At 40.8% G+C, this 17,832-nt stretch overlaps 2 protein-coding genes across 2 annotated transcripts in view; both read left to right on the top strand.

Moving 5' to 3' along the window:
• The first annotated feature begins 11,070 nt into the window (after positions 1-11,070).
• Positions 11,071-16,528, top strand: STOX1 (storkhead box 1). The gene is made up of 3 exons (XM_009325806.1): positions 11,071-11,212; positions 13,095-15,414; positions 16,489-16,528. Exons 1-3 carry the CDS (start codon positions 11,080-11,082, stop codon positions 16,526-16,528), a joined length of 2,493 nt encoding a protein of 830 aa, XP_009324081.1. The 5' UTR covers positions 11,071-11,079.
• Positions 16,529-17,794: 1,266 nt separating this feature from the next.
• LOC103918610 (nucleolar RNA helicase 2-like) overlaps positions 17,795-17,832 on the top strand; it is a 17,615-nt gene continuing 17,577 nt past the window's right edge. Inside the window, exon 1 of the mRNA XM_009325989.1 lies at positions 17,795-17,800. Coding sequence (XP_009324264.1) covers positions 17,795-17,800 — 6 coding nt within the window. The remainder of the gene's footprint in view (positions 17,801-17,832) is intronic.

The following is a 17,832-nucleotide window of genomic DNA, read 5'->3' as shown; positions in this document are numbered from 1 at the left end:
TACAAATTATTCACAAGGAAAGCTAAGAAAGCCCTGCACTTTCCGGTTAGACTGAGGCTGGGATTGGCATGCAGACTGTGACTTTTCTGTGGTCACGTAATGTGTTGATCACCTCTCTTAATGAGAGGTCTGTTTGTGCTCTGCTGAGCCTTTAAGTCCCTACTGCAGGCTGCAAATTTATCTCACTTGGAAAATATCCTATTGAAGAGTGACATTGAAAGGACAGTACGCTTTCCGTGAAGTATTAAGTTTTATCCGTTTTTGCTGGAGGTATTGACCGAACTGGAATGAGATCAGACAAGGAATTGTTTTGTGTTCCTGTTGTTTGTGCATTTGGTGGAGTAATCTGATAGGTCTAGCTCCTCACTTTTCTTTCCCTTGTGTGAGTCTCTCCCAGAACTTAGGGAGAAGAGAAGCACTCAGAAAAGGAGCTAAAAAATGGGCAGAGATGGTCTCTGAAGCTCCTCGATTTGGGGGTGTGTGTGTGTGTTAATGCTAATTTGATGTTCAGACAGAATCCCTGTAATAAAAGAGGGGTGGAATTGAATCTCCTGAAAAAGGTTCAGCAACAGCTTGAGGAGTAAGGAGTAAAACTTCCATTGTATTTATGGGCTGTAATTACCTTCCAAAGGCAGGCTGGGCAGTTTTGGGGAACTATATTTGTTCCTGTGTGATGACTCCCAAGTGTAACTTATTTAGTGACCTCTGCAGTGCTGACACGTGGCTCTGCAAGCACTGGCTGCCTCGCTGCAGAGGTCCTCACATGCTGAGCTTCTCTTGATGTTTGTGCCAGCTTTCAGGAACAGTTTTGAAGTGCCGCCTGCAGAACTAGTATACCTGGAGTCCATCTATAACTGCGTACTTGAGTATTCTCTACTTCTTAGCAATTCTCAACCTTGCTTACAATGAGAGACAAATTATTTTCCAAGATGGACCTGGCAAGCTTTTAGGACAGATTTATTTTCATTTGAATAATTTAAATTTGTTCACAGCAATTAATGTCAGTATCAGCATCATTTTGCTGCGTGTCTAATGAAGCTACAGATGAAATTATGGCCTTGTGAGTAGCTGATTCCTGTTTTGCCTACAAAAGGTCATGACTCTGAAGTGGATGTTGTTCGTCAGGCACTCTGTAGTTACACACAGGAACACACAATCTTAATGATGGCAGCTCAGCAAGAGGCTGGGGATGTGCTTCGTGGGATTCCTTTCTTTTGGAGTCCCTTCATTCCAGTGTCTTTCATCCTGCCTCACAAACAGGGAAGTAGGTTTGCAAGTCAAAGGAAAACAATTTTGTACTTCAATGGTGCTGGCTTCTGTGAAGTGTAACTCACAGTATGTGGTCATACTTCGTGTTGGATTGTTTAGGATTATTTAGAGTTCTGTTCCTTTTTATTTTATTCAGGCCCGAAAAGAGTGGATGACCTAAAATGGTGCTTTATTTTGCACTGCTGTGTATAGGCTGCCAGAACAGAAGAACAATTTAATTGAGTTTTTAACTGTTTTATTCTCAAACATCACTTCTAAAGTTATTTTCAGTAAGGTATCTGATTCAGAACTTACTAACTTGCATATTCTGTTGTAATTGGGTTTTCCTGGTTGTCACAGTTGTTCCAGTGGTGACTCTGTTGATATATTTTCAGGAGGAAAAAAGAAAGAAAACATTTGTACTCCTTGAAGGACAACTTTTTATCTACCTTGCTATTATTTGCTTACGAATTTAATTCTTTCTGTGTAATGGCTATGCAAATCTAACATTATTTCATAACGTTTAGCACCTAATTTTAGCTGGCATTCAGCCCTTACCACTGACTTCAGATGAGATGATACCCCTGCGTGTTTCATGCATTTCCATATCAAATTCTTACTAAGGTATTAATCCTGTATTATAAAAGCCTTTTCTCAGTTGAATATGTATTGCACTAAACCCACATGCTATATTCAAGCTACTGATTGAACTCACAGCAGCAAGGTACAAGGTACTGTAACATTCTTCAAAATCCTGATGCATTTACCAGATCTGTTCAGCTTGAATTACCTGAAAGGTGTAATCCGCAAAAGCGTTTGTGCATGCAAATTTTTTCACTGTCTCAGCAAGTAGTCTCTAGTCACACTGTTTAACAAATACCACTGAAAAGGAGTGTATAATTTTTTTATAATAAGCTCCATTCAGTTTAATTTACTCTGAATTTTTCTAAAAATAACCTCTAACAAGATTAGTTGCGAAGAACTTGATACGTATTGTGTATTTCTCAGTGCTAAAGATTTTCAGCAGAAGCACCTCTTGCTTCTGTCTTGTGAGTGCGAAAAAAACTCAAGAAAACAGGCTGAGCTGTGCTATCCTCAGTCTTTTGAGTTCTTGCACCTTGAATCCTGAACGGCAGATTTTAACTGCCTTAATGCTCTTTTAGGATGAGGGTAATTTGAACAATGCTAATTTTTTCACTGTCTCAGTCAGAAAAGACAGCAGTTTGTGTTAATATCATGTAGTTAATGGAATAAATTGCATTAATTAGTAGTGCTTCTGCTATGATCATTGATATGGTTTCAAAATCAGAGACTTCATTTCAAGGCTAGTTTTAGCTTTTCTGTACTTGCTTTACATCTTACTTTAGGACATGTCCACTCCGTCACTGTGGAGAGCACCAGCTCTAACAACAGGCTGGTACAGATGGAGTTCAGTTATGAAAAAAATGTTATGAAAACAGTAGCTATTTATTTGAAGGTTGAAGAGAAAACCAATAGTTTTACCATACGGACATTGTTTTGCATGGCCTCATTAATAGCATGATGTAAGTGTAACCTTTTTTCTTTAACTTGGTGTAACCCAAGAAAACTTCACAGCTAGTGGAGGTCAAAAGTGCTGTTGCATTGGGTTACGGAAAGCAGAGGGTGGTCGAAGTGTGTGTGGGGTGAGAGTGGCTGTGGGAGGCACAGGTACCGGTGTCCAACTAAACCAGATGACTGGACTACTGTTTTATTCCTGGGAGTCTGTCCTACCTCCTACTCAAAGCAGGGTCAGCTGTGGGGTCAGACCAGGTTCCTCAGGGCTTTATCCAGTCACCCGTTGGAAACTCCCCAGGACTGGAGACTACACAACCTCTCTGGGCAACCTGCTCCACTGCTGTGCTGTCCTTAAAGGTAAAAAGGTTTTCCTTATAGCCAGTCTGAACCTTTCCTGTTCCAACTGATGCCTGTTGTCTTTCATCCTCCCCCCGCACACTGCTGTGCAGAGCCTGGCTCTACCTTCTCAAGGGGTTGCTGTCAGGTCCCCCCAAAGCTATTTCTTTTCCAGGTTCAACAAGACCCGTTCCCTGAGCCTTGGCTTACAGGGCAAGTGTTTCAGCCCTGACCATCTTGGTGGCTCTCTGCTGAATTTGCCCCTATTTATAGATGTCTTTTCTATATTGGGGGCCCAAAACTAGACTTAGTATGCCAGATGTGGTTTAACAAGCACCAAGTAGAGGCATGATCTACTGGCTCTGCTCTTGTTAATACAGCCCAGGATGCTCTTGGCCTTTGTTGCTGTGTGAGTAATATGAGCCCCCTCAATACTGAGGAGCCTTGTTAAAAGGCTTGCTTTCATTCATTGCCAAATAAAAATTGATTACAGGTATCAGCAGCAAGAGGTGAGTGGCTTTATTCAGACAAGTTCGCTTCTTGTTTCATACTTAGAGAGCTTTAGTGATCTTTTGATTCTACAGTCCGTGAGCTAAAAAATTGCAGAATGAAGCACGACGTGCACAGGGAAGCTGAGGTTGATGGCAGCATGGTTTTCTTTAACCTGATAAAATTGCTGTGGTACTTGCATGAGATTTTTCTTGCTATCTGTTCTGGGTTTTTTTAAACATCAGGTTAGAGAAATGTAGGTATCTGCGTTTCTAAAACAACATACATCCGGAGTCACTCTGCCAATTCCTTACTATGTTTTATAAAAACACTCCTGAGAGAACTGAAGTAAAAAGTTGCTAGTAGCGTGTATGATTAATGTGACTCACACAGTGCTATCAAACTGCTAACAAACAGAAAGCTCAATATGCAAAACCCAACAAACTGCCCTCATTGGTGAGAATACAGTGAAGCCCTTGGGAATAATTAATATATGATGTGAAACAATTTTCTTGCTAGTATGCTCTATCTTACACTGATGCATCAGCAGCAACCCATGTTCCATTCACTTGGCGGTGCACAGCTTCTCCATAAGCAGCCTGATTTGTACTGAAGCAGAAAGATTTCTGGGCAATGAAACAACTGAAACTGCAACTGCTGTTTGTTTAGCAAACTCAGTCTGTTTCGAAAGCTGAAACAATGTTTATCTGAAAAACTGAAATAAACTGAACCTCTGTGAACTTCATTCTGCTTTTCTAAAAAAAAAAAAAAAAGAGCAAGCTTTATTTTTTGTCTTGTAGCAATACTTTTTTCTGGATACTGAATTTCTCTTTTGTGGGCTATGGCCACGTATATGCTTTGTTTCCAAGGCTGAAAACTCCATTGAAATTATGAAATATTTTGCTAGTTCCCAAGAAAATATTGCAGCAAAGCTAGCCTGTCATTCAGATCACTTGCTTAGGTACTTCATGGACTGCATCATTTACTTTTTCCCCTGAAATTGTTCTCCTACGTTTTCAACATCCTGCAGGCACCTGCACTTCTCTGTAATTTCCACTGAGGCTTCACCTCAGTCTGTGAGATCCAACAACCCGGTATTTTTACAGTAAGGGTTCTGCTGAACTAGCTTTTGAAAAGATATTTATTGAGTCTTCTGTAATACAGTGGAGGTGCTCAGTTGCTCTGTTTGTCTTCTATCACTTCCTTTTGGCTGAAATTTAGATGAACTGAAACATGGAAAGGGTGTTTAATAGTGCCAAAGCCATGGAGAAAGGTTTGGGAACTGCGGGCTAGGGTCCTCAAGTCCAAACTAGTGTTGTTTAATCTGCAGTGTCTGAATAACTCCTCTGAGACCTCTTGTGGTGGTAAAGATGCTGCTCTTCATTTCTAAACTGTTCTTTGGTTTGGGTTTTTTTTTTTTTCTGTGGGACATAAATTCCAGCCCAATGAAAGGGTGCAGAAACTTATTTTATAGCATAGGGAACATCTTTAAAGTTGGATATCCATTTAGGGTGAGTGGAAGGTAAAGTGGCTGTGCACATCCATCAACACCACTAGCTGCTCAGGCAGGTGTGAAGTTGCCCATATACCATCAAAGCTTTGTTCTCAGCTGAATTAAAAAAACTCCCTGCAGTAGGATATGTCCTGAAACAAGTTCTGAGGCCTGCTTCATTCCACTTCAGTGTGTGATGGTGGCTCCTGTCCTCACTGCAAGCCAGGGGCCTGGGTCTGAGGGAAGCTACAACTGCACTAAGCTTTCTAACAGCTTCTTCTGCGGTGGGTAGGATTTGGCCAAGTGTTGCCTGGGAGTGAGTTGGACATAATAGCTGTCATGTGTCCCCTGATTCATGGTTTGCTGGAAACCCTCTGCAGGGGACTATGTTCTCTTTTGAATAGCTCTGTGGGTGCTGTTCCTCTGAAAGACTAGTGTGTGACTTTCCTTGGCTGGGGTAAATGTGAGCTGAGGCCAGGGAGTGTGCAAAGAAGTGAATTTTGGTCCATTTGGGAGGGGAGACATGACCGTAGGTGTATCTTACTCCCATGACTGTAGCTTTATGTTACATACTTTTTGTGACTGCCTTTTGTGTGACAGCACATTTCCAGGCAAAGGAGTGAGCCCTGGGAATATTGCAGCAGTTGGAGTTGACCTTTAGCTGAACGGGCACAGGAATGCACAACTGCATGATGATGTTTTTGTAGTAAGTCTTTCACTGTATAGGTAAGTACCTAACCAACACCCAGTAATGCTTTCTGCTTAGAACAAAGGTTTTGACATTAAAGAGCTATTTGGATGGTCTGAGATTTATTGCAGAAGAGAGGACAGGGTTGGGAGCAAGGAGAAGGCAGAACTGTTTTAGTGGAGAAATGCCAGGGTTGCGAAGGGGCTTTTTTGGACCAGGCCAAGTGGAAAAGATGTGCTTGCGTCAAACTCCTGTAGCAGTGGATGGCAGCACCTGCAGACAGTTAAAGGAGCCAGAGACATTGCCAGTGACTTGTTTATTCCTGTTCTATTGTTTGGCTCCATGGGCTAGTCATTGCCGGTTTTGCAACTTACCTGGGACTGTTTCATTTTGTATTATTTTTATCTCCCTGCAATGAAGCTTTTGAATCAACGTGTCTTTTATGATCGAGCCTGACACTGAATGCTGAAATGGTTAAAGATGATCTTCCTTGCTATCAGCTGTGCTGTTACATTCAATGCCATATGTGAATTGACTTAAAAGCTATTGGCATGCTAAAGTATATGAAAAATAATTATCTTGAGTTGCTCATTGTCAATTTCTTTGCCAGTTATGCAGTGAACAGCCGGAGTGCCCCAAAGGCAGACGTATTTATATGGTTTTGCTTGTTTGCTATTGTGCCAGCTGTTGCAGGTGAAACACAGATCTCCACTGGACAACTTGCCTGCTAGTCTTCAAGCAAGCAGAAGTGCTGTTTTCTTTTAAACAGTCTGAAGCTGCATGCTTGCTCATGTGTTTGGTCAGTACCTTTGGAGCTTGAAACCTCATGAAATGCTCTCAAGAGGTTCTTGGAGCATTTAAGTGGACATGTCAGTGGCCTCGGTAAGTGTTGAAGGGGTTGATCTCTCTGAAGATCAGAGATACACATTTCAAAGGCAAAAACTTTCCCACTGTGCTTGGCTTAAGGAAAGCTGTACCACACTGAACATGTTGGTGTCTGCTGTGTAACTTGTTCCTATCTGGGGGCTTGAAACGAGATCGCAGGAGAGAGCTCTTGTCTGTCTTCTTGAATCCTGCTTTGTTTTCACCATACCTGCCTGTGGTTTTTTTTTTTTTTAATTGCTGATGAAAGAAAAGATGGCTGTGGGTTGCCATTAGCCCTGAGATTAGAGTAAGGATTTCATGGCTCTTGGCTAGGAACCTCAGAAAGGTTATAGGTCATATTTTAGGTGTGACCATTTATAGGTCATATTTTTAAAAGTTCATAACACTTGCAGTTGGGACTAGACTTTTGGGTGCTGTTGGGAAGGCAGAAAAAGTGGTTAGTTTTTGGTTTGGTTTTTTTTTTTTTTTTTCCAAGTTGCATGGCATCATCCTCTGTTTGTAAAAATCAGCAATTGAGTCCAAATGGAGGACATTGCCTAATTGTCTTGATTTGGGAGTGTCTGTTCTTGCAGGAATCAGTAGATATGGAAATCCAACATTTTGATGTGTTTGTAGCTTCTTCTTTAGCATCAACTGATGAAGTGTCAGTGATCTTAACTGACACTTAACCATTTTGCTTCTCTCTTTGAGAGTTGTATGAAATAATCAGCAGAAAGATATTGTCTGCTGTTCCTGAGAGCTTTTGTTTGTTTCAGTAACAGATTAAACATGTTACAAGATTTGACAGTTTTAATGCAATTGAACTATTTACTCTTTGCTTCCATAAAGAATGTTTCTGAAAACAGGATCTAGTACACAATAATTATGCCAAAATAGAGTTTCCCTGTTATATACTTAAAATTGAAAATGTTTTACTGATCTTAACTCTGTCTTTATAATCTATATAGAATTTTTATTCTTTAATAAGGAAACATCTTAAAATGTAAAATCTCCATTAATGTTCAAAAAGTGTTTTGCTACAGTTCCCAACTTTCTATGACGTTCTTATTAACTTGTTGTTCCTTAAAATTCTTTGTCTTTAATTGTAAAATGTAATTTTTGCTATAAAATGTGACCACGATGCGCTCTAGTCTATAGAAAAGCAGAAGCCTTGCAGTTCTAGCAGAACCATACTAGCTTATGGCTTTCCTGGTGCATTTCTGCAAAAAGTGAAGTGCATCAAACATACCAGGGCTCTCATGCAAAGAGGCACAGCCTCTGTGGGATCCTTTTGTATGTTCAACTTAATAGAGCATACAGAGAAATTCCGAGATAGATCTTTCCAGCTACAAAACAGAAAAGTCAATCTCCTATTTCCACCTGCTGTGTCTTCTCTGTCTCAACAGATGTAAGTGGAATCATATAAGGGAGTTTATTCTTCATTTGCATTTGGGTGTTTTTTATGGAATTAATTTACTGTTAACCCTTTATTGTTATATAAATTGTTTACCCAAACTTTGAAGAAGTAAATTGAGTACTATTGTAATAAAATGCCTCTCTGTTCACTTCCCCAGAACTAGCCTGGTTTTTACCCAGATAAAACTTGTCTTGTATGTAATTTTTCTTAGAGCCGGAAGATGCAAAAATTCTGCAGTTGTTAAACAACTCAGTGAAAAATGGTAAAGCTCACATTACAGAGATGGAACAAAAAATCATTTTGTGCTAGTCAAGAATACCCAGAGGCTTTTCTGTGTGCTGAGTTTTGTTATCCGATGCTCGTATTACAGATGACTTCCCCACATTGTGACCGATACGTGCATGCTCCAAAAGGGTATTCTTGGGTTTCAGGTGTCCAGGTAATGAGCAGAGTTTGAATAGACAGGTAAACCAAACTGAAGGATAGTAATACATGACTACTGGCAAGCTGCCTAGATTAGCGCTGGTAAACATGATTTTGTAAGAGCTGTGGAGCATGAAAAGGGAACTATGCTGTATTTAAACTATCAAGAGGATTAGCCTGAGTTCTTTTGACTGCTGACAGGTACCTTGCACATAGGCATAAGCAAGTCCTTCGTAAAAACTATGAAGAAACAGGAAGATGATTCTCATCAGATGATTTATGTAGAGTAGGGAAGGGGGCAGGGGATTCTGCAGTCTTTTTTGAGCTGTAAAGGGACAGATACTGAAGAGCTTTAACGATCATGGCATTTTGGTGATTTTGCATCAGGCCTACGAGACATAGCTTGCACAAATTGTTAAGACTGCTCTCTGTGCAAATCTAAGGGATGCAGCTTTTATGTATTTCCATCAAACTTGGGAGAACATCTGAAGTGCAGCCGCTACAGTTACTTAGCTATGGAAAGTAAATCAACAAAGTTTTTAATAAGAAATTGATAGACACTTGTAGGGTGTTGCCTGGGCCTTTTCCCACATTGCTTATCAATGTTGCCAATGATCTTGCTTTCACTATTTCAGATTTTATTTCAAAGTCAGTAGGGAACGATATCTAATATTGATGTTGTTAGCATGTGTGTACTCTGGCACTATTGGTCTGCAACAGTAATTTTAAATAGACTTGTGTTTGATCATGATTTTAGGAAGAGGGTTTTTTTCCCCTTCAGTATCAAGCTGGCTTTTACTTAATGCTTTGTTTTAAATATTCTGAAAGGGCCTTCCCTGAATGGAGACATGGGATTTGAGGCTGTGAGACAGATGCAGACAATGATAGCAAGATAATAATAATAATAAAGATAACAAATAAATTTTGGTGGTTTACTCCTTAGCAGTTGGTGCTCTGCAAGAACAAATGGTAAAACTGGCAGCAGTGTGGTGTGCCTACAGCAGAGACTTGAGACAGCAAACTATTCACAGGGGTTATTACTGAATGCTGATGGTCTTTTTGCACACAAAAAGAAAGCTTGCAATGGTTTCTGCACCTGCAAGGAGTATCCTAGCAACATCACTGAGGAAACTGTATGCCAGAACTTTTTTCTGAGTGCTTTTTGTTGAACATAGCAGCAGTTCTAAAACAAAGGTCAAGAGCAATTTAAGTTCTTCAAAGTTGCTGTTGCTTAATTCATTTACTCAGAGAAATGTTTGTGTTGTAGTTTTCTGCCTAAAGGATAAATATCGGGTTACAGAGTCATCCAACAGACTATTCCATTGCAATGTAGTTAAACTTGAATATCACTTAATCTAAAATGTCACTTCTTACTTGCGGGAAAATTACTATTAGCATTCATAATTTTTGCCTTGTGAAGTAACCAGGAGTCCCTGCTGCCTTCTGCCTGTTCTGGCAGCTGCGGATACCCAGGGGCTTTCTGTGCAACACAGAACAGCGAAGTACAGAACACGACCAGGTAGTCAGAACAGACCATCGGTCTATTTAAAAAAAAGAAGAAAGCTTTTTTTTTTGTCTGAGGAGGTGTATGTGGTCGTCTTGCTGTATGCACAGACCTCAGGTGAGTCCCTGCTTCGTGCTTTGTCATCAGCTTTCAAGGAAAATACTTATTTCAGGTTTTCCTACATCATTCACTGGTACCGTGTCAGAAGTACTTGCTGGGTTTGCTCTTACTGGCCTTGCCATCTTGCGAAGGGGAGAGGGCAGTGTTTATCTTTGTGTTTTATGGATGGGGGAGTTGAGCCGAAGGACTAAGACCCTTTTCAGCCCCCTGGGCTGGGGCTGCAGTTACTGGGGGAGCTGGGCCATGCTCTCATCCCCTCCGAGCTTCTGCTTTCGTCATGCAGAACAGGGACAATGTTACTGTCTCTCACAAGGAGAGTTGGTGATGTAGCGTAAAAAATGCATGCAGTTGTAACAAGAGTTTTTGCCCTCTGCCCAGTCTCGTAGATAATCTCTAGTTCTAGAGCCCGGTCTAAAAATGGAATTTTTACCATTTCTATTCAAATTTGTGTGCTAGACAAGGGTCAAAGCCTGTTGCTGGTCTTTTTTTCCCTGCATTCTGACTTGGTGAAAAGATTTTGTACTTAGATTATTGGATGTTGACCTTTTTTATTAGCTACTTAGAGAAATACAGGTTCTGCGTGGTTTCATATGTAAACAGTCATCTAAAGTCAGCAGCCATCAGACGTTATTCTCTCTCGGCTCCCTGTTTATTAAGCTAAATGATGGTTTAAGCTGGAATTTAATATCAAACAAACTAACGTGCTAAAGGTAACCTTCTGTTTCCTTCATTACAAAGGCACTTGAAAAGTGCTAGATTCATTTCCTTCTCTAAGAAATATTTCCGAATAATTTGCCAAAGAAAATTAGCTGAGGATAAGGTGGTTGTTCTGAGGCAACACAAGAGATTTTCAGTGAAAATCTGTCACAGCTAATAGAAAAAATGAAACATTATTCCATTCAAACAATCTTTTTTTTTTTCCCCCCTCCTTCTGGACTTCAGGTGATGTGACCCCTGTTCTCATGAATCCTCTCTCGCAGTCACACTCCATTCCTCTGGCAGAAGGAATATGCCGTACCGTATCAGACATGAATGCAGATCGTGTGATGGTCACGCAGGAAACTTTAATGGAGCAGTTAGTGAAAAATTATCCAGGTAATGTGTTTGTTTCTCCCTCTGTTTAAAAGTGACTGTATCATCAAGCTTCAGTTTCTGATATTGGACAAGTGATCACTGAATGTTTACAAGCAAAGCTGGCAATATGAAAGAATACAAATTAACAGGCAACTGGTAGAATACATGAGGCATACTATCCTCATCAATCTGTGAGTGTCACTAACATTGTTTTGAATGTAATCCTTTTTACAGATTTTAATAAATCTTCTTTGAGAATAAGAGGGAACTGAGTGCAGCAGCGTGTTGAGAGTATGCCCTTTCTAAAGGGTGCAAAAGCATAGATGAGGTATTTAGGTGCCAGCTATGGAACAGCATAAAATAGACTGTGTGTCAGATCACAAAGACTTTAAGTCCTCCTTTAAGAGACAGGAACATAGCTGACTTTGATGGCAAAGGGGCTGGGTAAGAGCCTACATCTGGTGTTTGCTATCAAAAAATACAACCGGCCTCAAATTCAGGTTCGTTGGTCAAATTCCAGCCCCTTCCTTCCTGAAAGCAAATTACTTACACTAAATGAGCTTTAATGCCACATTTTCTTTTCAATCTGAAAAATGTTCAATTTCCCTTAGATCTGCAATATTGGGGGGGGGGGAGAGAGTTTTTTTTCTCCAGACTTTTAAAGGCTCATTATGGCCCTCTGCAGGAGGTTGCTTTGTTTGATACCGAGCTTCCTCTTTTGACTCTTCTTAACCTTATAGCTCTGCAAACGTTACAAGTTGATCTGGTAGGCATTTTCACGAGTGGAAAAAATTTTAATGCAACCCCATAAACTGGCCCAGAACCCTGCCAGGAACATGCTCTAGTCCATATGTGCACTGAGACAACCACAAGGTAGCATTTTTAGGTCAGCCAGAAGTAGCACTCTCAAAGTTTGTAGGGAGAGAGCGTATTTCTTGATATGTTTTCACCTTGCTGGAAGTTTTCAGAAGCCTGGGGCAGTAGATCAGATGTCACTAGACTAATGACTCTGGGACTGTGACACCTGAGGGAAAACCAGTAGCTGAGACCAGTCTCAGTGAGGTAAGCAATTGTCATCTGACAAAATTATACCAGAAGCTTCAGAGGGAGCAATAAAAGCCACTGTTAAATAACCTGCGAAGAGGGAAATGCTTTGAACACCACGTTGTTTGGTTTGTACCTGGCAGGTGGTCTCTCTCATGAATATCATATCCTGACAGACACAAAGAGAACATCCTTGCTTATTCGAAGAACATCCTAAGCTCCATCACAGCAGTGCTGCAGTGACAGCTAGAAATGGAGCTGGCCTTTACCTCCTTCCTCAGGGGTCACCTTGCCTCATCAGTGAGGAATGGCCTTGGTAGAGTTAAGAAGGGTTTTACTGATCTGTAAGACACGGGCAGGACTGCACCTACCAGAGCCCTCGGCTGGATGATGTTTCTGTGCTGCCCTCACCTGGCTGGCCCAGAAGGGCTCTCCCTAACTCAGGGCTGCAGCCTGTGCTGGCCCCAAGATTTGGGGCAGCCTTCGCTGCCCTGCACGTGTGGGCACTGCTGCAGAGTGGGGCTGTCCCTGTTCTGCAGGGAGTCTGGAGCTGTGGATGGGGACAGCTGGGTGCAACAAGAGTTGCTGGCTCTGGAAGCTCGGCAGAGTGGTGATGTATTAAAAAAAAACCCTGCCTTTTGTCTGGTGATACTGGACACTTTCATGTTGAAATTGAGTATGCCCTACTCAAACTTCAGTTGCCAGGTCAGTTTTGAACTTCTTTTGGAATCCTGTAAACTAAACACATTGGGTATTTCATGTTCAGTGGCTTCCAGGTCTGTTGTATGTAAGTTATTTTTTGGCCAGCTCCCATTTTATTTGAAAACTTATTTCTGATTTATCTGTATCTTTGTTGTAGGCATTGCAGTTCCCTCCCACAATATCTTATATAATATCCTTGGCACTCTAATTAAAGAAAGGAAAATCTATCATACGGGAGAAGGATACTTCATTGTGACTCCCAACACATACTTTATCACAAATGATGCCACAGAAGACAATAGAAGGGTCTCGTTGGAGGACAGTTGTTGCTGTTCATCGCCTTCCATCACTTACCTGGTAAACACTGAGTGCTGTGCAGACCTGGTGAAAGAAAACAGTCCTACGGTATCCCGTTACAGATCCTGCCATTGTTTCCCTGACCAGAATATGCTCTGTGAACAAAGACAGCAGCAGCTAATGAATCATGAACCTAATGGAGGAGGTAATAAAGGCTGCAGTGAATCGAAGCCTTCAATTCAAACTCAAGGGATCTCCACATCTGCTGAAAACCATTCCTGGGACACCATCAAATCCCTGACATCTGTGAAAGAGAAACTGAAAAGCAAAAGGTTTGTCTTTGGCCTTTTCTGGAGAAGTGCTTCTAAAAAAGAAAAATGTAAGAAGTACTCCACTTTTTCAGCCCAGTTTCCTCCCAAGGAATGGCCAGTCAGGGATGAAGATGACTTAGATAATATTCCACGAGATATTGAACATGAAATCATCAAGCGTATTAACCCTACTCTTACAGTTGATAATTTGATTAAACACACAATATTAATGCAGAAGTTTGAGGAGCAGAAAAAATATATCAGTAAGGGTACCTTGGCTGAAGTGTCAATAGTCAGACAAAACCATCTTTCAAAGGATTGTATTCAAAAGACACAAAGTAAAACAGCAAAACACACCAGGAAAACCAAATCAAAAGAAGAGCAGCAGATTAGCAGAAGCAACAGGAAATCTCACGTACATGAGCTAACATCCCAAAATGAGAAACTGGAAGAGAACCTTTCACTGACTATCAGAAACCAACAGCCATCTGATGTAGCTGTGGAATCCCATGTCATATATAAAAAACAAATTAAGAACCCTTTTCAGGGTCTGTCATGGAGACGCAACTTTTATGCAAAAGGGTACAAAGGTACTATTAACAGTCAGCTGAAGTCCAGGACTCGAAAGCAAGAAAGGGCTGTACAAAGGCCATGGTCCTTGGACTCCTCAAAAACCTTTGACTATGAAACTGAACAGCTGGCTACTGAAACGCAGGCCGACAAAACTAAGCAAAACAAACTATTCCACGATAATAGGTCTTCCCTCCAACTAAAGAAAGACAGTTTAAGTGAAAACTTCAGTTATCTGCAAGGTAGTACTTTGCAAATAGATAATAAAAGTAAGTACTTTCTGGAGAGTAATATTTCTGAAGAAAACATCTACAGAAGAACAGTCAAAAAAAATCCTGCAGATATTAAAAAATCCCTTCACTCCTACACTGAAAATAATGGTGTGTGCAAAGAAGATGCAAAATTTTCATTACATCTGAAAGATGAGCATTGCAGGTACAAAGCTGACACTGTACGTGAGTTATTAGATCAAACAGCAAATGAATTTCAAAATGTTCGCCTTTCAAATTGTACAGCCAATATTAACCTGGTAAAAAAAAATGGGGTGAAATACAGGCAAAAGACTGATAAAAAGAGTGAACTTATATTTAAATATGACTATACCAGCCATCCTGGCTCAATGAAGCTGGAAAGTGAAGGATTTACTGATAACTGCCATCTTCTGTATCAAGAAGCACATGATGGTGACACCTGTAACTCGTTACATCTGGATGATAATTTTGAAGGCAATGAACCATGTCACCTGCCTCCTGGCCATGCTTTTTCAGATACAAGAGACTGGAGTAAAGCTGTGCAAAAGCTGGGGACACCTATGTCCCTAAAAAACTGTAAGGTTAATACTTATCCTGCCCAGTACAACACAACTGTAAACAAACATGACTCTGGAGAGCATGGATATAAGGAAAGTGCTAGTTTTGTAGAATCAATAAATGGCTCAAAAGAGCATGCAAAAACAGATTTCACAGAAGAAAGTTGTTTGTGCAGTCAGATTCCTCCGATAGGTGACAGAAAGCAAGAAGAAACTGGCCTTACTGAATGTGTGAAGGCTTCAGCTGTAGCAGATTTCTGCCACACTAATGAGGCTGACTCAGATGCTGACACTTTGCAGAACTTCACCTATGAGATGGGCGAAGTAGTGGCATGCTGTGCTTTGGACTCACAGACCAAAGAAACAAGAAACCCTCTGGGGAAAAAAAATCTGTTTTTTAAGAATGCATGTACTGTGATACCAGGACAGAAATACTCGGAAGGAACAGAAAACCACAGCATTACAGGAGACAGTGGAATTGACTCCCCGAGGTAAGAAAACACATGTAACTATGTTAGACGTTTTATCTTCAAATTAACAATCAGATTTAGGCAGAAATGTTGCTGTAAATCATAAATCCCCTTCCCCAGCAATAAAATTCTTATTATCTTTAAAAACTTCAGTCTTATGTCCCGGAAATACTCAAATTGTATAGTTCTACCATGTCTTTTTACATGAACGTTCCCCCTAAATCAGCTATACAGATGCTGCTGTTTGTATTTTGCATTTGTTTTCATGAGGCAAGAAAATAGTATGAGCTCTGCCTTGCAGATGGAGGAGGCCACGTGCAGAAATGTTAAGAAACATGATGATTGATAAACTCCTGTTAGCAGGCAGGTTCAGCTCATATTGATCTTGCTATATGACATTATGGATATTGTCATAGTTTCCCCAGTTGTAGACGAAGAATAAAAAGTGCTTTACAGAGGTGTTCAATCAAAACTTAAACTTGCTCACAATAGACAGGAGAATGTGTACATCACTTGAGCTAGAAGCTTTTGCTTCCTTTCATAGGGTACATTTTGCCTGTAGCTATACTTGAAAAATCCCTTAATGGAAAACAAATTGGTAGGAAACAATTTTTCACACAGTTGCACATGGAGAAGACCTGCAGAACTGTTAACTAAACTGGCAAGAACATAAGTTAAAATGTGTGAGGGAAAAATCATACCCATTTTTTTAATAGCATCACATATTCTTAAGATCTTAAATGACTGGTATTTAAGTGTAATTAAACCATTTAAGTTCTCATTAGATATGTACTGTCACCTTGAGGAGATAGTATATGAAGGAACAAAGCACATACTACAGTTTTTAAGGAAATTCTGCTGATTTCCCACCACCACCACCTTTAGCAGCCTTTGGCTGTGCACTCTTTCAAGCACACTGCTAGTGTATTACTTGGACACGAACACTTGAAATCTGTTGGATGCTCTTTAGCAAAATATATTTCAAAGGGTCATTTTGATTGTTCGTATTGATGTCATCTGTGGTACCAGAAGCTAAGCCAACTCAGTTTATTTTTAGAATGTGAAGTCTGATGTCTAATAATTCTGTTATTTTAGATGGACTGAAAAGAAGATGAAGCTTCCTGCCAAATTCTGAAAGCATAAATACTAATGCAAGGAGGAGGACAAAGTGGAAGGACAATCGCAACAAAATTCCTCGCTTCAGCTAACTCTGGTCATGAATATTTGATTATTTTTTTAATGAGCTTTCTAACTTTCCCTTTGTGACAACATAACCATACTGTAAATGTGATCAGTCACGTCTATGAAGCTGTCTCTAAATCAAAGCTGTTAGTTAAAACTTTTGACTGTAGTATTTGGAGAGCTAATGTGTATTTCTGTTGCTCTCATCTTTAATTAGTTTCTGCATCCCTGTGATAATAAAAATGAGAACTGATATACTTCATTCAGATCACACCATCAACCTGGAAAGCATGTGTCACTCTAATAGGAACTGTATCAGTTGGACAGGACTGTTTTACACTGTAATTCTTAAAAGTGTTTCTTACTTGTGCCACAGAAATAACAGCACATTCTATCTCCCCTGTCAGAAAACAAAGCAAACGAACTAGATTGGCACACACCTTGTTACTACAAAAATTCCTTCAATCCCAAGGTTCTCCCACTGTGTCCTGAAGAATTCTTAGCTGTCCTCCTGAATCTACTTGGTGTGTTTGTATCTGGCAAGCAGGATTTAGTCTTTGCAAATGAAAATGTGTTGGTGCAGGAGACAACAGGTAAGGTCAGTGGCATCGCTTTGAGAGAAACCCTGCTGCAGGCCTGCACCCTCCCGCTCTGCTCCTGACCACCCCTTTCCTTCTCTTAAGGAATCAACATCCTGGCAGCCGTCAGGATCACTTTACAGCTTTTAGTTCAGAAGACTAATTTTGACTTCTTAATCCCCATTTCTTCCTGTAGCTAAAAGCAGACCGAGCTGGTTTCATGCTGCTAATCACCAAAGGCTTGCGGTCCTTTTAAATCTTACAGAGGCACCTGGTCGTACTGTTACTGACTACATTAGGCTCTTTCACTACTGAAAACTTGTCTCCAGTAGTTATGGAGACAGAAGGCTAAAGTTGTAGTTACCAGCCTTTAAAGCTGTCGGAGATTTCTTTTAGGGGCGGTGTCTCTGGCCGTGAAGAAGAGGAAGAAACTGCATTTGTGCTGGCTGGGCCTGAGCAGAGCCCTGCAGCGCTCTCTCCCGTTCGCCTCGGCCCACGGCCGGTTTCAGTCACGCCGGTACAGGGATTTCCCCCCTCGGGCTTCTCCAGCAGCTCTCTGCCCTCAGCGCCTCACGCTGCCACTGCCTGCCAGCAGCTTTTCCGCCTCCTTAAAAAATTCCTCTCAGGGGCTTACACGCGCAATGGGGGTACGGCTATAACGCAAGCCCTGCTGGAAAGC

Source organism: Pygoscelis adeliae, unplaced genomic scaffold (genome assembly GCF_000699105.1).
Source record: "Pygoscelis adeliae isolate BGI_AS28 unplaced genomic scaffold, ASM69910v1 Scaffold4, whole genome shotgun sequence".
Lineage (NCBI taxonomy): Eukaryota > Metazoa > Chordata > Aves > Sphenisciformes > Spheniscidae > Pygoscelis > Pygoscelis adeliae.
Note: the sequence above shows the minus strand (reverse complement) of the source record. Positions and strands in the feature narration are given on the sequence as shown.

Coding starts and splice junctions, on each gene's coding strand:
- STOX1 (XM_009325806.1), top strand. CDS start 11,080: ATGAATCCTCTCTCGCAGTCACACTCCATTCCTCTGGCAGAAGGAATA. Junction 11,213..13,094: donor GTTAGTGAAAAATTATCCAG/GTAATGTGTTTG, acceptor TCTTTGTTGTAG/GCATTGCAGTTCCCTCCCAC. Junction 15,415..16,488: donor AGTGGAATTGACTCCCCGAG/GTAAGAAAACAC, acceptor CTGTTATTTTAG/ATGGACTGAAAAGAAGATGA.